Source organism: Ornithorhynchus anatinus, chromosome X1 (assembly GCF_004115215.2).
Source record: "Ornithorhynchus anatinus isolate Pmale09 chromosome X1, mOrnAna1.pri.v4, whole genome shotgun sequence".
Taxonomy (NCBI): Eukaryota; Metazoa; Chordata; class Mammalia; order Monotremata; family Ornithorhynchidae; genus Ornithorhynchus; species Ornithorhynchus anatinus.
In genome coordinates this window covers 69854209-69869962 of record NC_041749.1, presented here as the reverse complement: position 1 = coordinate 69869962, position 15754 = coordinate 69854209, and the positions used below count along the sequence as shown (strand labels likewise).

The 15754-nt window shown below is 41.2% G+C and overlaps 1 protein-coding gene across 4 annotated transcripts in view; it reads right to left on the bottom strand.

Annotated features, from left to right (window-relative positions):
• Positions 1 to 98: 98 nt before the first annotated feature.
• Positions 99 to 15754, bottom strand: part of ACOX2 (acyl-CoA oxidase 2) — a 49350-nt gene continuing 33694 nt past the window's right edge. For all 4 annotated transcript variants that reach the window (XM_029051661.2, XM_029051664.2, XM_029051662.2 and 1 more), the window contains 5 exons: positions 15405 to 15575; positions 14571 to 14676; positions 9728 to 9945; positions 5834 to 5966; positions 99 to 1884 (listed from right to left, as the gene is read on the bottom strand). In XM_029051661.2, coding sequence (XP_028907494.1) covers positions 1822 to 1884; positions 5834 to 5966; positions 9728 to 9945; positions 14571 to 14676; positions 15405 to 15575 — 691 coding nt within the window. In that variant the 3' untranslated portion in view covers positions 99 to 1821. The remainder of the gene's footprint in view (positions 1885 to 5833; positions 5967 to 9727; positions 9946 to 14570; positions 14677 to 15404; positions 15576 to 15754) is intronic.

Here is a 15754-nt window from a genome sequence, read left to right as displayed (position 1 = left end):
ATCAGTAGTAGCTGAAGAGAGCTCTTTCTAAAATGGGGTAGGTTGAAAGGAATTATTGGTATTTAAATTGGGATTATAGAACAATTCAGTCAGTCCTGTTCCATTCAAATGGGGCTTGGGCTCCATAGCACAGATGTTTATTGAATTAGTTATCAACTGTTATAATTATTTATAATATTGGTTGCGTTCCCCACTGAAGCATTAGTTAACTCTTATTTTCGCATCTAACCCATTTCTGTGCGTATGTTGTGGTGCTCATTTTATTTTTATTACCAAAGTTTTGGTTTGTTCAGAGCAGATGAATAAAATAAAAACAAACTTACATTTATTTTTGTTTCATTCTAGTGCCTTGGTCTTCATGACTGATATACTTCTCTGTTCTTAAGACTTGGCTATATGTTTGCCATATGAATTTCCTTATTTTAAAAAGTTTTTGGTATTAGAATATACTTCTGAGGAAACTTATGGAATTATCTTCCTTACAATTCTTTATTAATAATAGCACTATACAAAATAATCAGATTGGACACAATTTCCCATCTCACATGAACTCACAGGTCTAAGAGTAAGAGAAAACAGGTTCTTTATCCCCATTTTACAGATGATGAAACTGAGAGGCACAGAGAAGCAAAGCAACTTGCCCAAGGTCACAGAACAGACAAGTAGGAAAACCAGGTGTAGAACCCAGGTCTCCTGACACCCAATTCTATTCTGTCCACTCAGCCACACTCTCCGCTCCAACCAAACTGCCACCACACCAGTCTGGAGAGTTATATCCCGAATTGTCTATTGCATAAGCATCCTCGCTGAAGCATCCTTGCTGATCTCTCTGCCTCCAGTATCTCCCCCACTCTACTGCCCAGATCCTTTTGGTAAAGTACCATTCTACACACATCTCTCCACTCAACAATGTTCAGTGGTTGCCAATTTTCCTCCATATCAAGCAGAAACTCCTGACAAACAGGGGACTATATTAAATGACTCCTTGGAATTGCTTCTCTATAATTATACATAAAAATTACCTTTAGTTGATCAACTCCAGGAGCTCCTTGATAAGTAAGGCAACTAAAAATCTTTGCAAATGTAAAACATCAGCATGATTACCAGTATTCTATGCTTCCACTAATTTACTTCGCTAATTCCAGTGCTTTTTCACTTATATAGTCATTTTCTCTTCTAGATTTATAGACTACTTAAATCCCACTAGGGTGGAGGGGGGTTGAAAAGGGGAAATGTTGGCAAGGGATATTGGGAAATGCAATTCTATGATTTATTCCATTAGAAAAAAAACTCTAGAGGATGCTTTTTTCCTGCCCAGTGTTCCAAGGATCAGTTGGATATAATCAGATTCCTTCCAGTTGCCTCATTCATTAGTAATTTATTGTTTACTTCTAAATTGGGAGGGGCAGATGGGTGTCCAATTGATCCTTATGGATTGGTTTTGAATGTTTTTCCAAATCAGTTTCACATGTGAGCCGGAAGGGCAGTGTTAAAAGTAAAGATGTAAACTGTAACAGATTTTGAATTTATAAATGCAGTGGGATTAAGGATTGTTTTAGTATAAACAAAGAATAGAGCTGCTTAATAACTACAAAAATAATTTCTAGTTGTTTAGATACAGATCTGGGAGTTTTAGTGATGACTGGAATTAGGCACTCGGGGAAGAGTTTCTTTACCCACATTAAATGTGTGGATTAGAACTATACAAGGCACAGCATGTAATGTAAATTTAAAACAAAATCATTAAAGGAAAACCAAGGAACCTAAGGGGAAATGCAAGAGATTGATGTTTGCTTTCTCTGGTTCAAGTTGCCATTGGTCTTATAGCTTGGATGGGAAACTTTGTAAAAGTGGCTTCAGATATTTCTCAAAGGCAGGATTCCCCTGTTTGGAGAGAAAAATGTTCCATTGATCACTGGGGCCAACATCAATGACTAATATTTCTATTCTGAATGACGCAAAGGATTACACAAAGTTCTTATTTCTAATGTTTTATAAAGAATTCAGTCTGGGTGAACATATGGGGCTACATTTTCAAAGGGCAGCTTCCCTTTTTCTACATGTTTCAAAATGTGAATGCAGGTGGCACTGCAGTTTCTAGCATGGCTCCTCATTTGCTTTTCAAGTTTAATATCGGTAATAGGGATGTCTGCTTGAAGCCCTTTGAAAATCTGTCTTGTACAATAAATTTGTTCACTTCGATATTTTCTGATCACTGTACTTGGTAATTCATGTTCGGCTTTAAATAGCTCAATCCAGATGCAATTGTTTGAGTCAGTCCAGCTAGAGGTATTTCCCTTTGCCTAAATTTCCCTGATAATTGAGGAGAAAGTGGACATCTGAATTATCTATATTGATTTTATACTGTGTGACAGTATATCTGAATGAACATTATTTGAAAAAAGCACTTGGCGTTTAGACACAAAAGTCCTTACTAGAAAGCGCTTTTTTCAAAAATATAAAACACTTTGTTGATCTGGAACTCTTTAAAAATAGGGTAGCCTCTCTACTAGAAAAACGTTGCTAATATATAGTTCTTTATACAGATACGTTTGTATTTTTATAAAGTAGATCTTTCTTTGGCCTCATGTAGACAGTCCCAAAGGAGGTACAATAATAGTTCTGTGTGTGGAGGACAACCAAGTACCTCAGTGATGAACAGTTTTATGAGCAAAAAAGATTAACATCAGGAATAAGTTCATAAATCGTCTATTGTTGTATTGTAATCTCCCAAGTGCTTAGTACAGTGCTTTGCACACAGTAAGCCCTCAATAAATTCGATTGAATGAATGAATGAATGAATAAGGCTATGGTTAAGCTAGGTATTAGATTTGGCAATCCATGACAATCACCCCTTTAACATGAAAGATTCCCTAATATATTAGATCCAGGATAGGGTGCCTAGACCCCGGCTCCAGGAATGGTGTCCCCCAAATTGCATTAACAACTGTTTCCTTGCCACATTCCTGTTAAGTAGGGAAGGGCATACCCATTGACTTCACTGGGTCTCTCTCTTCAATGGCAAATAATACTGACCTAATGGGGCTAGTCTAAGTGATTCAATTGTATTTTTTGAGCGCTTACTGTGTGCAGAGCACTGTACTAAGCGTTTGGGAAGTACAATTCAGCAATAAAGAGACAATCCCTGCTCACATCAGGCTTACAAGTCTAGAAGGGGAGAGACAGACATCAAAACAAGTAAACAAGCATCAATATAAATACAATTATAGATGTATACATTAAATCAAGCAAACAGGCATCAATATAAATAAATAGAATTATAGATATGTATGTTTATACACAAGTATATGGGGCAGGGAGAGGGGAGGTAGAGCAAAGGGAGCAAGTTGGGGTGATACAGAGGGGAGGGGGGGATGAGGAAAAGGGGGGCTTAGTCTGGGAAGGCCTCTTGAAGGAGGTGAGCCTTTAGTAGGGCTTTGAAGGGGGGGAAGTGTGATTGGTGGATTTGAGGAGGCAGGGCGTTCCAGGCCAGAGTTAGGATGTGGGCCAGGGGTTGATGGCGGGACAGGCGAGAACGAGGCACAATGAGAAAGCACCAGAGGAGCAGAGTGTGCGGGCTGGGATATGGAAGAAGAGAAGGGAGGTAAGGAAAGAAGGGGCAATGTGCAAGGGGCAAGGTTTCTTTGGATCTTACTTGCAAAACAGATAAAAATCAATGGTATATCTGAATGGATGCAGCATTAAATTGGGGCTTTTCTGAAGAAATGACCAAAAAGGACACCCTTCTCCACTTCTGCCCCTGCATACGTATGTGTTCTAACTTCAGATCATCACATTTTAAATTAAGCCAAAAGTGTGAACTGCTAGATTAATTCACAACCCAGTGCAGTGTTAGATTTAAAATCAGAGAGGTGTCAATGCAATGGCACCTTTGAAAAAAAATTTCTAAAGACATAAAAAGTAATGAATGTCTCACCAAGCAAGTAATAAACATCTTAGAAACCGTGAAAAGAAATATGCAGTCATCTAGTGAAAGTGAGCTCGTGAATAGAGGAATCGTCTTGTTTTAAATCTGTATTTTGGAAGTCTGTCATTACATGTGCACCTATAAATTATAGATGCAAGTTTAATTTGTCATTGAAATTCACGAATGAGGGCATTCGGATATATGGATACAACATAACTCACGTCAACTGGTTCAGACTTCAGTAACTGAGTTTAGAGGCTTTCCCTCAGCTCCAAGGTCTTCTTTCTACCTAACACTAACGTAGTTTTTTGGTGGTATTAAATGACCTCATGTTTTTGTCTTTTCCAAACCAACAGCTATCATCACAATATGATTCTTGCTATTATGTGTCTCTGTGTTGCAACAGTTGTACTTTCCCAAGCTCACAGGAAGTACTCTGTACACAACAGACTGCACACAACTACTTAGACTGTGAGCCCCATGTGGGTTAGGGACTGTATCTGACCTGTTTAACAGATCTACCTCAGTGCTTAGAAGTGTTTTGTTTTTAAGAATATTTGTTAAGCATTTACTATGTGCCAGGCACTATACTACGCATTTGGGTAGATACAAGGTTGGACATAGTCCCACACGGACTTGACACGTAGTAAGCACTTAACAGATACCATAACACCCTCCACTCCTCCTCCCCCAAAATACCCCAGAAAAAAAACAACCCATGTGTTCTAAAAATCCCACTGATTGGTTGGTTTCATAGAAACTTTGGAACCCGCTACCTCTCATGGCATTGGTGTGCTCTACCCAAGTCTTAAATGGAAAAGTCACTCGTATTCTTCCCCCAATGCTTTGCTCACAGGCATTTAATAATACTACTAACAATCAATCAGTCCTATTTATTGACCACCTACAGTGTGCAGAGCACTGTACTAAGCACTTGGGAGAGTTCAAAACAAGAGTTTTAGCGCTTAGTACAGTGCTCTGCACATAGTAAGCGCTCAATATATACTATTGAATGAAATACTATTGAATGAGTTGGCAGACACATTCCCTGCCCACAATGAGCTTACAGTCTAGAGGGGAGACAGACATTAAATGCCATGGAGTATATCAAGTGCTTAAAGGGTACAGATCCAAATGCATATGTGACGCACAAGGGAGAGGGAGCAGGGGAAATGAGGGAGAATTAAGGAAGGTCAAGGAAGGTCTCTTGGAGGAGATGTGATTTTAATAAGGCTTTGAAGGTGGGGAGAATGGTGGTCTGCTGTATATGAAAGGAGAGGGAGTTCCAGGCCAGAGGCAAGGTGTGGGCAAGGGATTGGTGGCAAGATAAGAGGTACAATGAGTAGGTTGGCGTTGAAGGAGTGAAGCATATGGGCTGGGGTGTTGTAAGAAATCAAGGTAAGATAGGAGGGGCTGAGGTGATTGTTTTAAAATCGATGGTAAGGAATCTCTGCTTGATGTGGAGGTGGATGGGCAACCGCTGGAGGTTCCTAAGGAGTGGAGAGATGTGAACTAAATTTTTTTTTTTTAGAAAAATGATCCGGGCAGCAACGTGAAGTATGGATTGGAGTGGGGAGAGACAGGATGCAGGGAGGTCAGCGAGGAGGCTGATGCGGTAGTCAAGGCGGGATAGGCTAAGTCCTTGGATCAGCATAGTAGCAGTTTGGATGGAGAGGAAAGGATGAGTTCTAGAACCAGCAGGATTTGATGACAGACTGAATGAGTCAAGGAAAATGCCAAGGTTATGGGCTCGTGAGCCAAGGAGGACAGTGGTGTTGTCTTACAATGATGGGAGAGGCAAGGGGAAGACAGAGTTTGGGTGAGAAAATTATTTTCAACATAATATAAATTAATAAAACTAGAAAACATGGTCTTAGATCATTTACAGTGAGCCACAGTTATTACCTGGGTATTGGTTGGAGATTTTTGGGCCCACTTAAACAGACGCTCATAGACATTTCCATCATAACAGCCCAGTGCTGAATTTAAACTCTCATCCGAGAAGTCAAACGCATCAGTGAGTAAAACTGCATCCTTCCTGAGAGAGAAGGAGAAATTTCATTAATATTTTTCAAATTAATTATGGTAAAGGCAGACTTACAGCTAGTAGGAACTTAGACAAGGCAAACCACCCAAGATAATGGAGTTCAGTATTTCAGTGCCGTTCTAGCTTTCATATTTGTCATTCTAAAATTAAGTGGGACTTGTTCCTCAAAAGAGTTCAGGCAAATCAACAGGATACAGATCATTCACTCCTTCAATCATATTTATTGATTGCTTAGGATGTGCAGAGCACTGTATTAACCGCTTGGGAGAGTACAATATAACAGACACAATCCCTGCCCACAACAAGTTTACAGTCTAGAGGGATTAAAACCAATCTTACTTGGTATGTGATATGGCATCTCAAAGAAGAACTTCACACAACTCACCTGTCTGTCCCCTTGCTTGTGTATAATGTCAACAATGAACTATTTCAGTATTTGTAAACCTATATGTTACTATGCTCTTTAAGAGTATAAAGGGCAGGGATTGCTTTATACAGTACATGACACAGTGGGGGCTGCATAAGTACTTCCTGAGGGTGAGGATAATTCTCAGATCTAATCACTGCCTTTAAGCACAAGTCTTAGGAGGTGCCTTTTTTTCCCCAATGAAGTCAGGGACCATTTTTTCCCTACATATATCCAGTAAATGCCAAACACCGTTGGAGTATACATCCTAGTCAAATGTTGGAATACAGCACTTGCCAAGTCATTTTATTTTCTTGGATTTTACGTGGGAGTCCAAACTGAAGCGAATCACTGTCTTCAGAGACTAGTCGAGACACTTAAATGCCAAGCATTAAATAAGGTTCAATTAAGCTTCATGATCAACAGCAAAGCAACCATCACAGACGTTCCTAAAATTACATTAGTCATATCCCATAAACACACAGTGTACATACTGTCAGCTAAGGCATTTGTATTTAGTCCAGTTATTTCTGACTCAAATTGCTTTTCTCAGTAATTTTTAATGTTGATGACGCTACCAGATAGGAAATACAGATAAGGAGCAACTATCAGATTCTCCTCAAAAAATGATAAGGAGCATCATTTTAACACATCTGGTTATAGAGTCTTGTTAAAATTTTATGTGAGGTTAATTGGCATACAACACTGTTTATAGTATGTGCAGGGAAGTTTCCCTCTAATGTAACCCAAAGGTCTGTGAGAATATGGACTTCTTTGTTGATCTTTAATTTGGCTCAAAGAGGGGCAATTTTCTGCCCCTTTCTGGTGGGATAAATGTAGGACCTGATCATATTAAGCAGTGTCAAAGTGGTATAGTGGTTACTGTCCATGCTAACATGTTCTGGAAGAGCACTATATGCAAGTCATCCAAACCTCAGTTTTAGAAATAGCCCTTTTGTTTTTAGGTGGAGAGAGCAGTATAGTTAAAAAATAAAGGTATAGATTTATGTAAACTCTCATCATCATCTAGATTGTACTCTGGGCAGCTGAATTGGCTCTACTTAAATCATTATTTTGGCTCTGCCAAATTACGGAGGTTGCTTGCTCTCCTGATTTCACTGTGGTAAAAATTGGTATTACTTCACTTAATTCCGGCACGGGAGTTTATTTTTTAAATTTTTTAATTTCTACGCAATTTGTGGGAAAATATGAATGGACAGTTGCATGGTGGGTTGAATTATCCAGATAATTTACAGTCCTCTAATTGCCTTTTTCAAAGTAATGCAGACCTGTGTCCAATTTTTTCCTCTTTGGATATGGCCTTTGTGTTTGGGTTCGTGTGTTGTGTTATTGGGATTTGTCATATAGGTGCTTACAAGCACACACACGCTTATCCGTCTGCCCTCACTGAGTTGCATCTTGGTCCTTGTCTTCTCACCTTGGGCAGCATGTCTGGGTAGACTCAAAGTATTGATAATAATAATGATAATAGAGAAGCAGCATGGCCTGGTGGAAAGAGCACAGGCCTGGGAGTCAGAAGACCTGGGTTCTAACCCTAGCTCTGCCAATTGCTAGCTGTGTGATCTTGGGCAAGTCACCTTTATTTCTCTGTGCCTCAGTTACCTCATCTGTAAAATGGGAATTAAATCCTCCTCCCTCCAATTTAGACTGTGAGTCCCATGTGGGACAGGGCAGTTTAGACTGAGTCCCATGTGGGACAGGGATCGTGTTCAACTAATGATCTTGTATCTACCCCAGTGCTTAGGACAGTGCTTGGCGCTTAGTAAGTCCTGAACAAATACCATTAAAAAAATGGCATTAGTTAAGTGCTTTGTGCTAAGCACTTTATTACGCGCTGGGGTAGGTACAATACAATCAAATTGGACACAACCCCTCTTCCACATGGGACTCACAGTTTAAGTAGGAGGGAGAACAGGTATTTAATTCCCATTTTGTAAGTGAGGAAACTGAAACTTGCCCAAGGGAACACAGCAAGCAAGTGGTGGAATGGGGATTAGAACACTGATTCACTGAAGTAGATCAAAGTAGGCTAAGGCACTCTAATGATGGTGTTTGTTAAGTAGTACTATATGCCAAGTATGTACTAAGTGCTGGAGTAGATACAAGACAATCAGGTTGGACACACCTCTGTCCCAAATGAGGCTCAGAGTCAGTGGGAGAACAGGTACAGAACTCCCATTTTACAGAGGAGGGAACTGAGGCACCAAGAAGTGAAGTGATTTGCTCAAGGTCACACACCAGACAAGTGGCAGGGCCAGGATTAGAACCAGGTCCTTTGACTTCCAGGCCTGTGCTCTTTCCACTAAGCAATACTGTTTCCCAATTTGGGAGTATACTTCTTTTGTGGAACTTGTAGTCATCTATAAATCAACTGCTCTTATAGGATTGCCACTAACATTACAATGGTATTTTAAGTTCTGAATTAAAATAAAGCTTGGTTCTATCTTTGAGGAGAATCAGAAATGAGCCACCATGCAGTTTCTTATATTACATATTATAGTTTCTCGTATTATTTTCATTCAATCCACATATTCAATCTACCACTAAATCCTGTCAGTTCAACCTTCACAATATCGCTAAAATCTGTCCTTTCCTCTCCATTGAAACTACCACATAAATCCAAGCACTTATCCTGCCTTGCTTACTCTAACAGCCTCCTGTTGACCTTCCTGCCTCCTGTCTCTCCCGACTCCAGTCCATATTTCGCTCTGCTGACCGGATCACTTTTCTACATAAATGTTCAGGCCATGTTTCAAGAACCTCCAGTGGTTGCCCATCCACCTCCTCATCAAAAAGAAACTCCTTACCATTGGCGTGAAAGCACTCAATCACGTTGCCCCCTCCTACCTTACCTTGCTACTCTCCTACTGCAACCCAGCCTGCACACTATATTCCTCTAACGCTAACCTTCTCGCAGTACCTCCATCTTGTCTATCTCGCCACCAACCTCTTGTCCACATCCTACCTCTGGCCTGGAACGCTCTCCCTCCTCATATCTGACAGGCAATTACTCTCCCCTCCTTCAAAGCCTTATAGAAGGCACATTTCCTCCAAGAGGTCTTCCTTAAGCCCTCATTTCCTCTTTTCCCATACCCTTCTGTTTTGCCCTGACTTGCTCCCTTTATTCACCACCCACAGCATTTATGTACACAACTGTAATTTATTTATATTAAATTTTTGTCTCCCCCTCCAGACTGTAAGTTTGTTGTGGGTAGGGAATGTGTCTGTTAAATTATGTTGTACTCTCCCAAGCACTTAATACAGTGCTCTGCGCAGAGTAAGCCCTCAATAAATACGAACGATTGACCAATTACCAGTAACTCACCGGATTACAGCAAGCAGGCCTAGGTAAATTTCTGTTGCCATTTCTACTTGGTCCCCAGACATGAAGTTGTCATGCAGAAAGTCTCCAGTGTTGGATAAAATACCATCGAGTGCGTAGAGGTCACAGAGATTTTTCATCACTCTATAGAGTTCAGGATCATCTTTGAACATCATTAGACCGTCAACAAAAGTTTTCACTACAAAATAGTGGCAATGAGCCTGAAAGAGACAATGGTACAGAGTCATTTTATTTATTTATTTAAATTTAAGGATCCCTCAAACTAAGCTGCCAAAAAAAACCTTTCAATTTCCTGTTTATCTATGACACCTTCCTTAATGGGGTGATGGCATTTCACATTCGTTTAGGGGTAGACAGTTCTTACTGCACATACAGTATGACAGTTCATTTGTTTCTTCATTCAAAATAAGGAACAGTTTAAGCAGGATACTGAATCGAACTAGTGAGACCACCAGGCTTCACTATAGAAGCTTCTATGGATTTACTTCAACTGTCTACTCTGTTGTCATTCACTCGGCACATCAAGTTGTTGCTATCATTCTGTTCCATTTGAACACTGAGCACTTTGAACAAATGGTCCCATTGAAATGAAAAAAATAAAATGTTCCATATCTTGTGAGGAAGAGAAGCTGTTTGAGTAACTGGTAAGAAATTGTGGGAGCTCCTCTCTATTTTTTTTTAAACAGTATTTGTTAAGTGCTTACTATATGCCAGGCACTGTACTAGATACAAACTAATCAGGTTGGACACAGTCCATATCCCACATGGGGCTCACAGTTTTCACCCCCATTTTACAGATGAGGTAACTGAGGAACAGAGAAGTTAAGTGACTTGCTCAAGATTGTACAGCAGACAAGCGGCAGAGTCGGCATTAGAATCCAAGTCCTAACTCCCAGGCCCAGGCTCTATCCATTAGGCCATACTACTCTCTTTTTTAAAAAAAATGGTGCTTGTTTTAAAAAAATTTTTAAAAAAATGGCTTACTATAAGCCAGGCACTGTTTTAAGCACTGGGGTAGATACAAGGTAATCAGGTTGGACACAGTGCCTGTTCCATAGTCTTAATTCCCATTTTACAGATGAGGTAACTGAGGCCCAGAGAAGTTAAGTGACTTGCCCAAGGTTACACAGCAGACAAGTGGCAGAGCTGAGACTAGAACCCAGGTTCTTCTGACTCCCAGGCCCGTGCTCTTTCCACTAGGCCACGCTGCTTCTCTTGCTTGTCTCAGTAACGAACTTACCGTTCAAGCCTTGTGAGAGCCCAGGACATTTACATTTTCCACCCCATTGGTAATATCTGGTCACCCTCTAACAGTTAGCTAAATGAATGTGATCCCCAAATCCTTCCCCTCTAAACTGTAAGCTTGTTTTGGGTAGGAAATGTATCTACCAACTCTGTTAAACTGTACTTTTCCAAGGTTTAGTACAGTGCTCTGCCCACAGTAAGTGCCCAGTCAATACCACTAATTGATTTCCCCACAATTCTTGCCAGCTTGAACATCCTTTTCTAGCTCAGTGAAATTGACTTTGCTCTTCAAGTCCCATATTTCTTTCCAGTCAAATAATTTAAATCAAGCATTTGGACTTTAGGTACCTAGGATCTACTTTTGCTAGCCACATTATGTGTGATCTAGCAGTTGTGAATGTCATGGACTCCACTCAGCTCCCCTCAGGGGCTGCTTTCTTAACATAAGAACCATGTCTGAGGCATCACAGTAGGACCATGGAGGGACAGAGGAACAGCTTTCACCCCCTCTTTCTCCTCTCCTTATGCCCAAGGGTTTCATTTTAACTCTGAACTGTGCCCAGTGCTTGGGGGTTTTGTTTACATGTGAAGTATGGCATATACAAAACCTACAACAGGAGCACAAGTGGCATTAAATATTACTCAAAAGTAACAAATGTGGGAAAAGTATGAGGGAGGAAAAGGGAATCAGGGCATCAAAGAATGACCAATCATGGGCTACACCTTGTTTCACTGTCAGTGGCACTAAGATTCTGGAAGCAGTTTTTAAGCATCAGTGGCCAGGATTTAAACCAACATGGAAAAACTCCTTAATAATCTGATGGCTTCTAAGAAGTTTCTAGCAGTCTTCTTGGCCCCTTCCACTGCCCTAAGCCTCTGCTCATGAGTGAGATTTGTCATTCCCCATTTGACTTTATTAAAAACAACAAAAAAATCCTTGTATTCAGCCTTACCAAAAAGTGCTCCAAATTTCCCAACCCTCTAAAACTTTTTACTGTTACAGACCCTCAGATGAACCAAAGCAGTTACTTTCACTCACTGTTTGCCTAACATGAATCACCTTGGATCAGCACCTGTGCAATTATTTTCAAGACTGCTTCTGCACAGTCAGCTTTTGAAAGGCCTGGGAAGAGTCAGTGATTTACCATTTCAATGGCATCAGGTGGAAGCCTACAGGACTGGTGATCATTTTAAAATTGATTTACTCAAGATGCTTTAATAAATTCATACTGTGAATGTGAGCTGGAAGGGGAAGCTGTTGGGAGATTCAGTCCTGAACTGAATTCTGGACAACCAAGCATAGAGCTAGTCATTTTGAGTTAGAAATAGAATATTTCAGGAGATGTTTAAGTTGCAAAGGGACACATTTAAATCCTAAAAGAAAAATGATGTGGATTTGTCACTAGGTGGCAGTCTTTGTTTAGACTGACAATCCCCTGCCAGGATACCTATTCTCCCGCCTACTTTGACTGTGAGCCCCTCGTGGGACAGGGACTGGGTTCAACCGGATTATCTTGTATCTACCCAGCGCTTAGAACATTGCTTGACACAGAATAAACCCTCAGCAAATACCATAATAATCTAGGAGAGACTCACTGAAACACCTGATCTGCTACCTCACCAGATGGTCAATTAGTTGAAAATGAAAATTGACATTCCACTATATAAAAAAATAATATGGTGTTTGTAAAGCACTTGCTATGTGCCAAGCACTGTTCTAAACCCTGGGGTAGATACAAGGTAATCAGGTTGGACACAGACCCTGTCCCACATGGGGCTCACACTCTCAATCCCCATTTTACAGATGAGTTAACTGAGGCACAGAGAAGTGAAGTGATTTGCCTAAGGCCACACAGCAAACACGTGGCAGAGCCAGGATTAGAACCCAGGTCCTTCTGACTTCTAGGCCCATGCTCTATCCACTATGCCATGCTGCTTCTCAGTCCAGGACCCCCTTAGCTGCAGCAAGTGGAGAGTACTGGGGAAAGGTGTGCAATGAGGGGATGCTCGCCTGACAGTGGCAGGCCCAGGAAAACTGCCCTTTGTCCTCCTTGGACCCTCTGCCCCGGGAGTCTCGTAATTGATCTGCTATGAGTCATGGCTGTTTTCCATCAATAGAGGCAGCAGGGTATAGTAGAAGGTGGTGACCAGAGCTTTCCCCCCGCCTCCCTACTGGCCTTCTGGGTGACCACAAGTAAGATTTAACTCACTGGGTCTCAATGTCCTCATTTTGTGTCTAGCCCAGCATTTGCATTCCCACATGGAAGGGTAGAAGTGAAGCATGTTTTCTCAGGCAAGACACTCAAAGACAGCTAGATAATAAGAAGTAAAATGTGTACTCCTATGCTGGAGAGAATGCTTACTGTCAAAAATGGTCCTGGAAAACTAATTATTGCAACGGTCAATAGTGTGGCTGAAACAATGAATGATCACAAACAACAGAATACTGGGGATGCTAATATGGTTGGGCATGCATAGTGAAATGATCATGGCTGTATAAAAGCATCAAGTGTTTTGTTTTTAACTACTGAACCACCTCAGAGTATATAAAATTATGTCAGTGAAAAATTGTGCGGTTTTTTTTGGTATTTGTTAAGAGCTTACTATAAGCCAAGCACTGTTCTAGGCACTGGGATTTTCTTCATACTGTTTGTAAAAATCACTCTGAGCAGTTGGCGACATTGGTGTCAAGTCAAAAGTGGCTACAAACTCGCTTCTCTGGAGACTTGCCAAGTTGTCTCTTGGGTTGCTGGTAACTGGTAGCAGCCCAAGACATCCTTACAAGCCCTCCCTCCCTCCAGCTTCCCCCACCCCCACCTCCGAGTGCCAGGCTGAGCTGGACGGAGGCAGGCACTCAGGATTTGAGAAGCAGCGTGGCCTAGTGGAAAGAGCACTGGCATGTAAGTCAGAGGACATGGGTTCTAATCCCAGCTTCGCCATATACCTGCTGTGTGACCTTGGGCAAGTCACTTCACTTTTCTGTGCCTCAGTTCCCTCATCTACAAAATGGGGATTCAATACCTATTATCCCTCCTACTTAGACTGTGAATCCCCTGTGGGACCTGATTATTTTGTATCTACCCAGTGCTTAGAACAGTGCACAGCGCACAGTAAGCATATAACAAATACTATTATTTTTATTACTATTATTTATGGCTTAGGCATGGCTCTACCTTGAGTTGCACTCTTTCTCATGTTAAAAAATGGGGAGGAGGCATTTATGTATACGGCTCGGAAACAAGGGATCATGAAATTGAGCTATGTACCACAGGAGTGTTAGTTGGATAAAATCTGGGAGATTGGGGGACCTTGTTCTTGCTTTTTAAAATCAAGAGGTAAAAAGGTACATGGCTCTAAAAGCTAGACAAATTGTGCTGCCTTATCACCCTCTCCGAGAAGAGTTGCCTTAAATTGCTATGGCATTAAATCCTTTAATAAGTGAATGATGATGCCTTGAAAGTGAAACAAAGGTCAAAGCGATTGGGGTATTACATTACAATGACTGGTACTGCAAGGGAAGGACTGACTGTAGGAAAAAAAAATAGGTGATTACCCAGTGAACAAATGACTGAAGACTAACCTTAGCAGCAAAGACGTGCAGAACTGAAGTCTGATTCCATGCTTCATACTGATTGGTTCCTCCCTCAGTCAAATTACGTACCTTAAGGGCTGCATTCTGAATGAGCCTGGGAAGAGCAAAGCATATTAACCAGTTGAGATGCTTTTGCAATTTTGTCCTCAAAACTATTTGACTCAGTCTATGGATTCTGCATAAACAAAAAGTGGAGGTTAAGGCGGGAAGTGGGGGAGTCTTGGGGAACCTGGCAGGCTGGGGCCTCCAACAGAAAGGAACTGTTTGCTGCTATAGTCCAGCTAATAATGTTTAAAAAAAAATCCAAAAGACCTGCACCCTGTCTCCAGGTGTTCAGCCTTCCCACTCTAACTGGAGATAGTCTGAGCCTGGAATAGACAACATTGGGTATGTGTACACACATACACACACACATGACTATGAGACCCTTTTGGGAGAGGGACTGTGTCCAACCTGATTTAAGTTGCATCTACTCTAGAACAGTGCTTGACACATACTAAGTGCTTAACAAATACAATAATGATAATAATACTTGTAGCCTTCTGAGTTAGAAGAGTTTCCGGTGGTTTCATAGCATATTCTGGCACAAGCCTAGATGTAAGCTTGGTAATAAGGAATTGGTTTAACAGGACTGGACTTACCATATACATTTGCTTCACTTGGATGGTGATGGGGAAAGGATCAGATTCTGATTTGACGGTTTAAAACTCAAACCCAAACAGAGAACAGGAAGCCGTTCCTTCCATTCTCTTATTTAAAGGAAGGATTTCAGGGGTCAAGGGCTTGCCATTCAAATGGGATCATTTCTCATCTCTTACTGACCTGAGTGATACATGCTTAAAGGCCTCGGTGTAAAGGGTTGGATTAAGGAAGTCTGCCGGTTTCCTGGCCTGGCATCTCCCGGTGTTGGAAGAAGCCAGATACCTGACAGATGTAGGAAGGGTCTCTGGAGAGCTGAGAGACTGAACCTGCATGAAGTTCTTCAGCAAAAATCTGGAAAAAGAAAACAAGAGAGAAGTACACTGAGTGGAAACAGGGCTGGATCACATGTTCTTATCATCGTCAATGATATTTACTGAACCCCTACTATGTGCAGAGCTTTGTATTACGTGCTGGAGTGGATACAAGCAAATCAGGTTGGACATAACAGAGTTGGATGACACGTTTCCGGC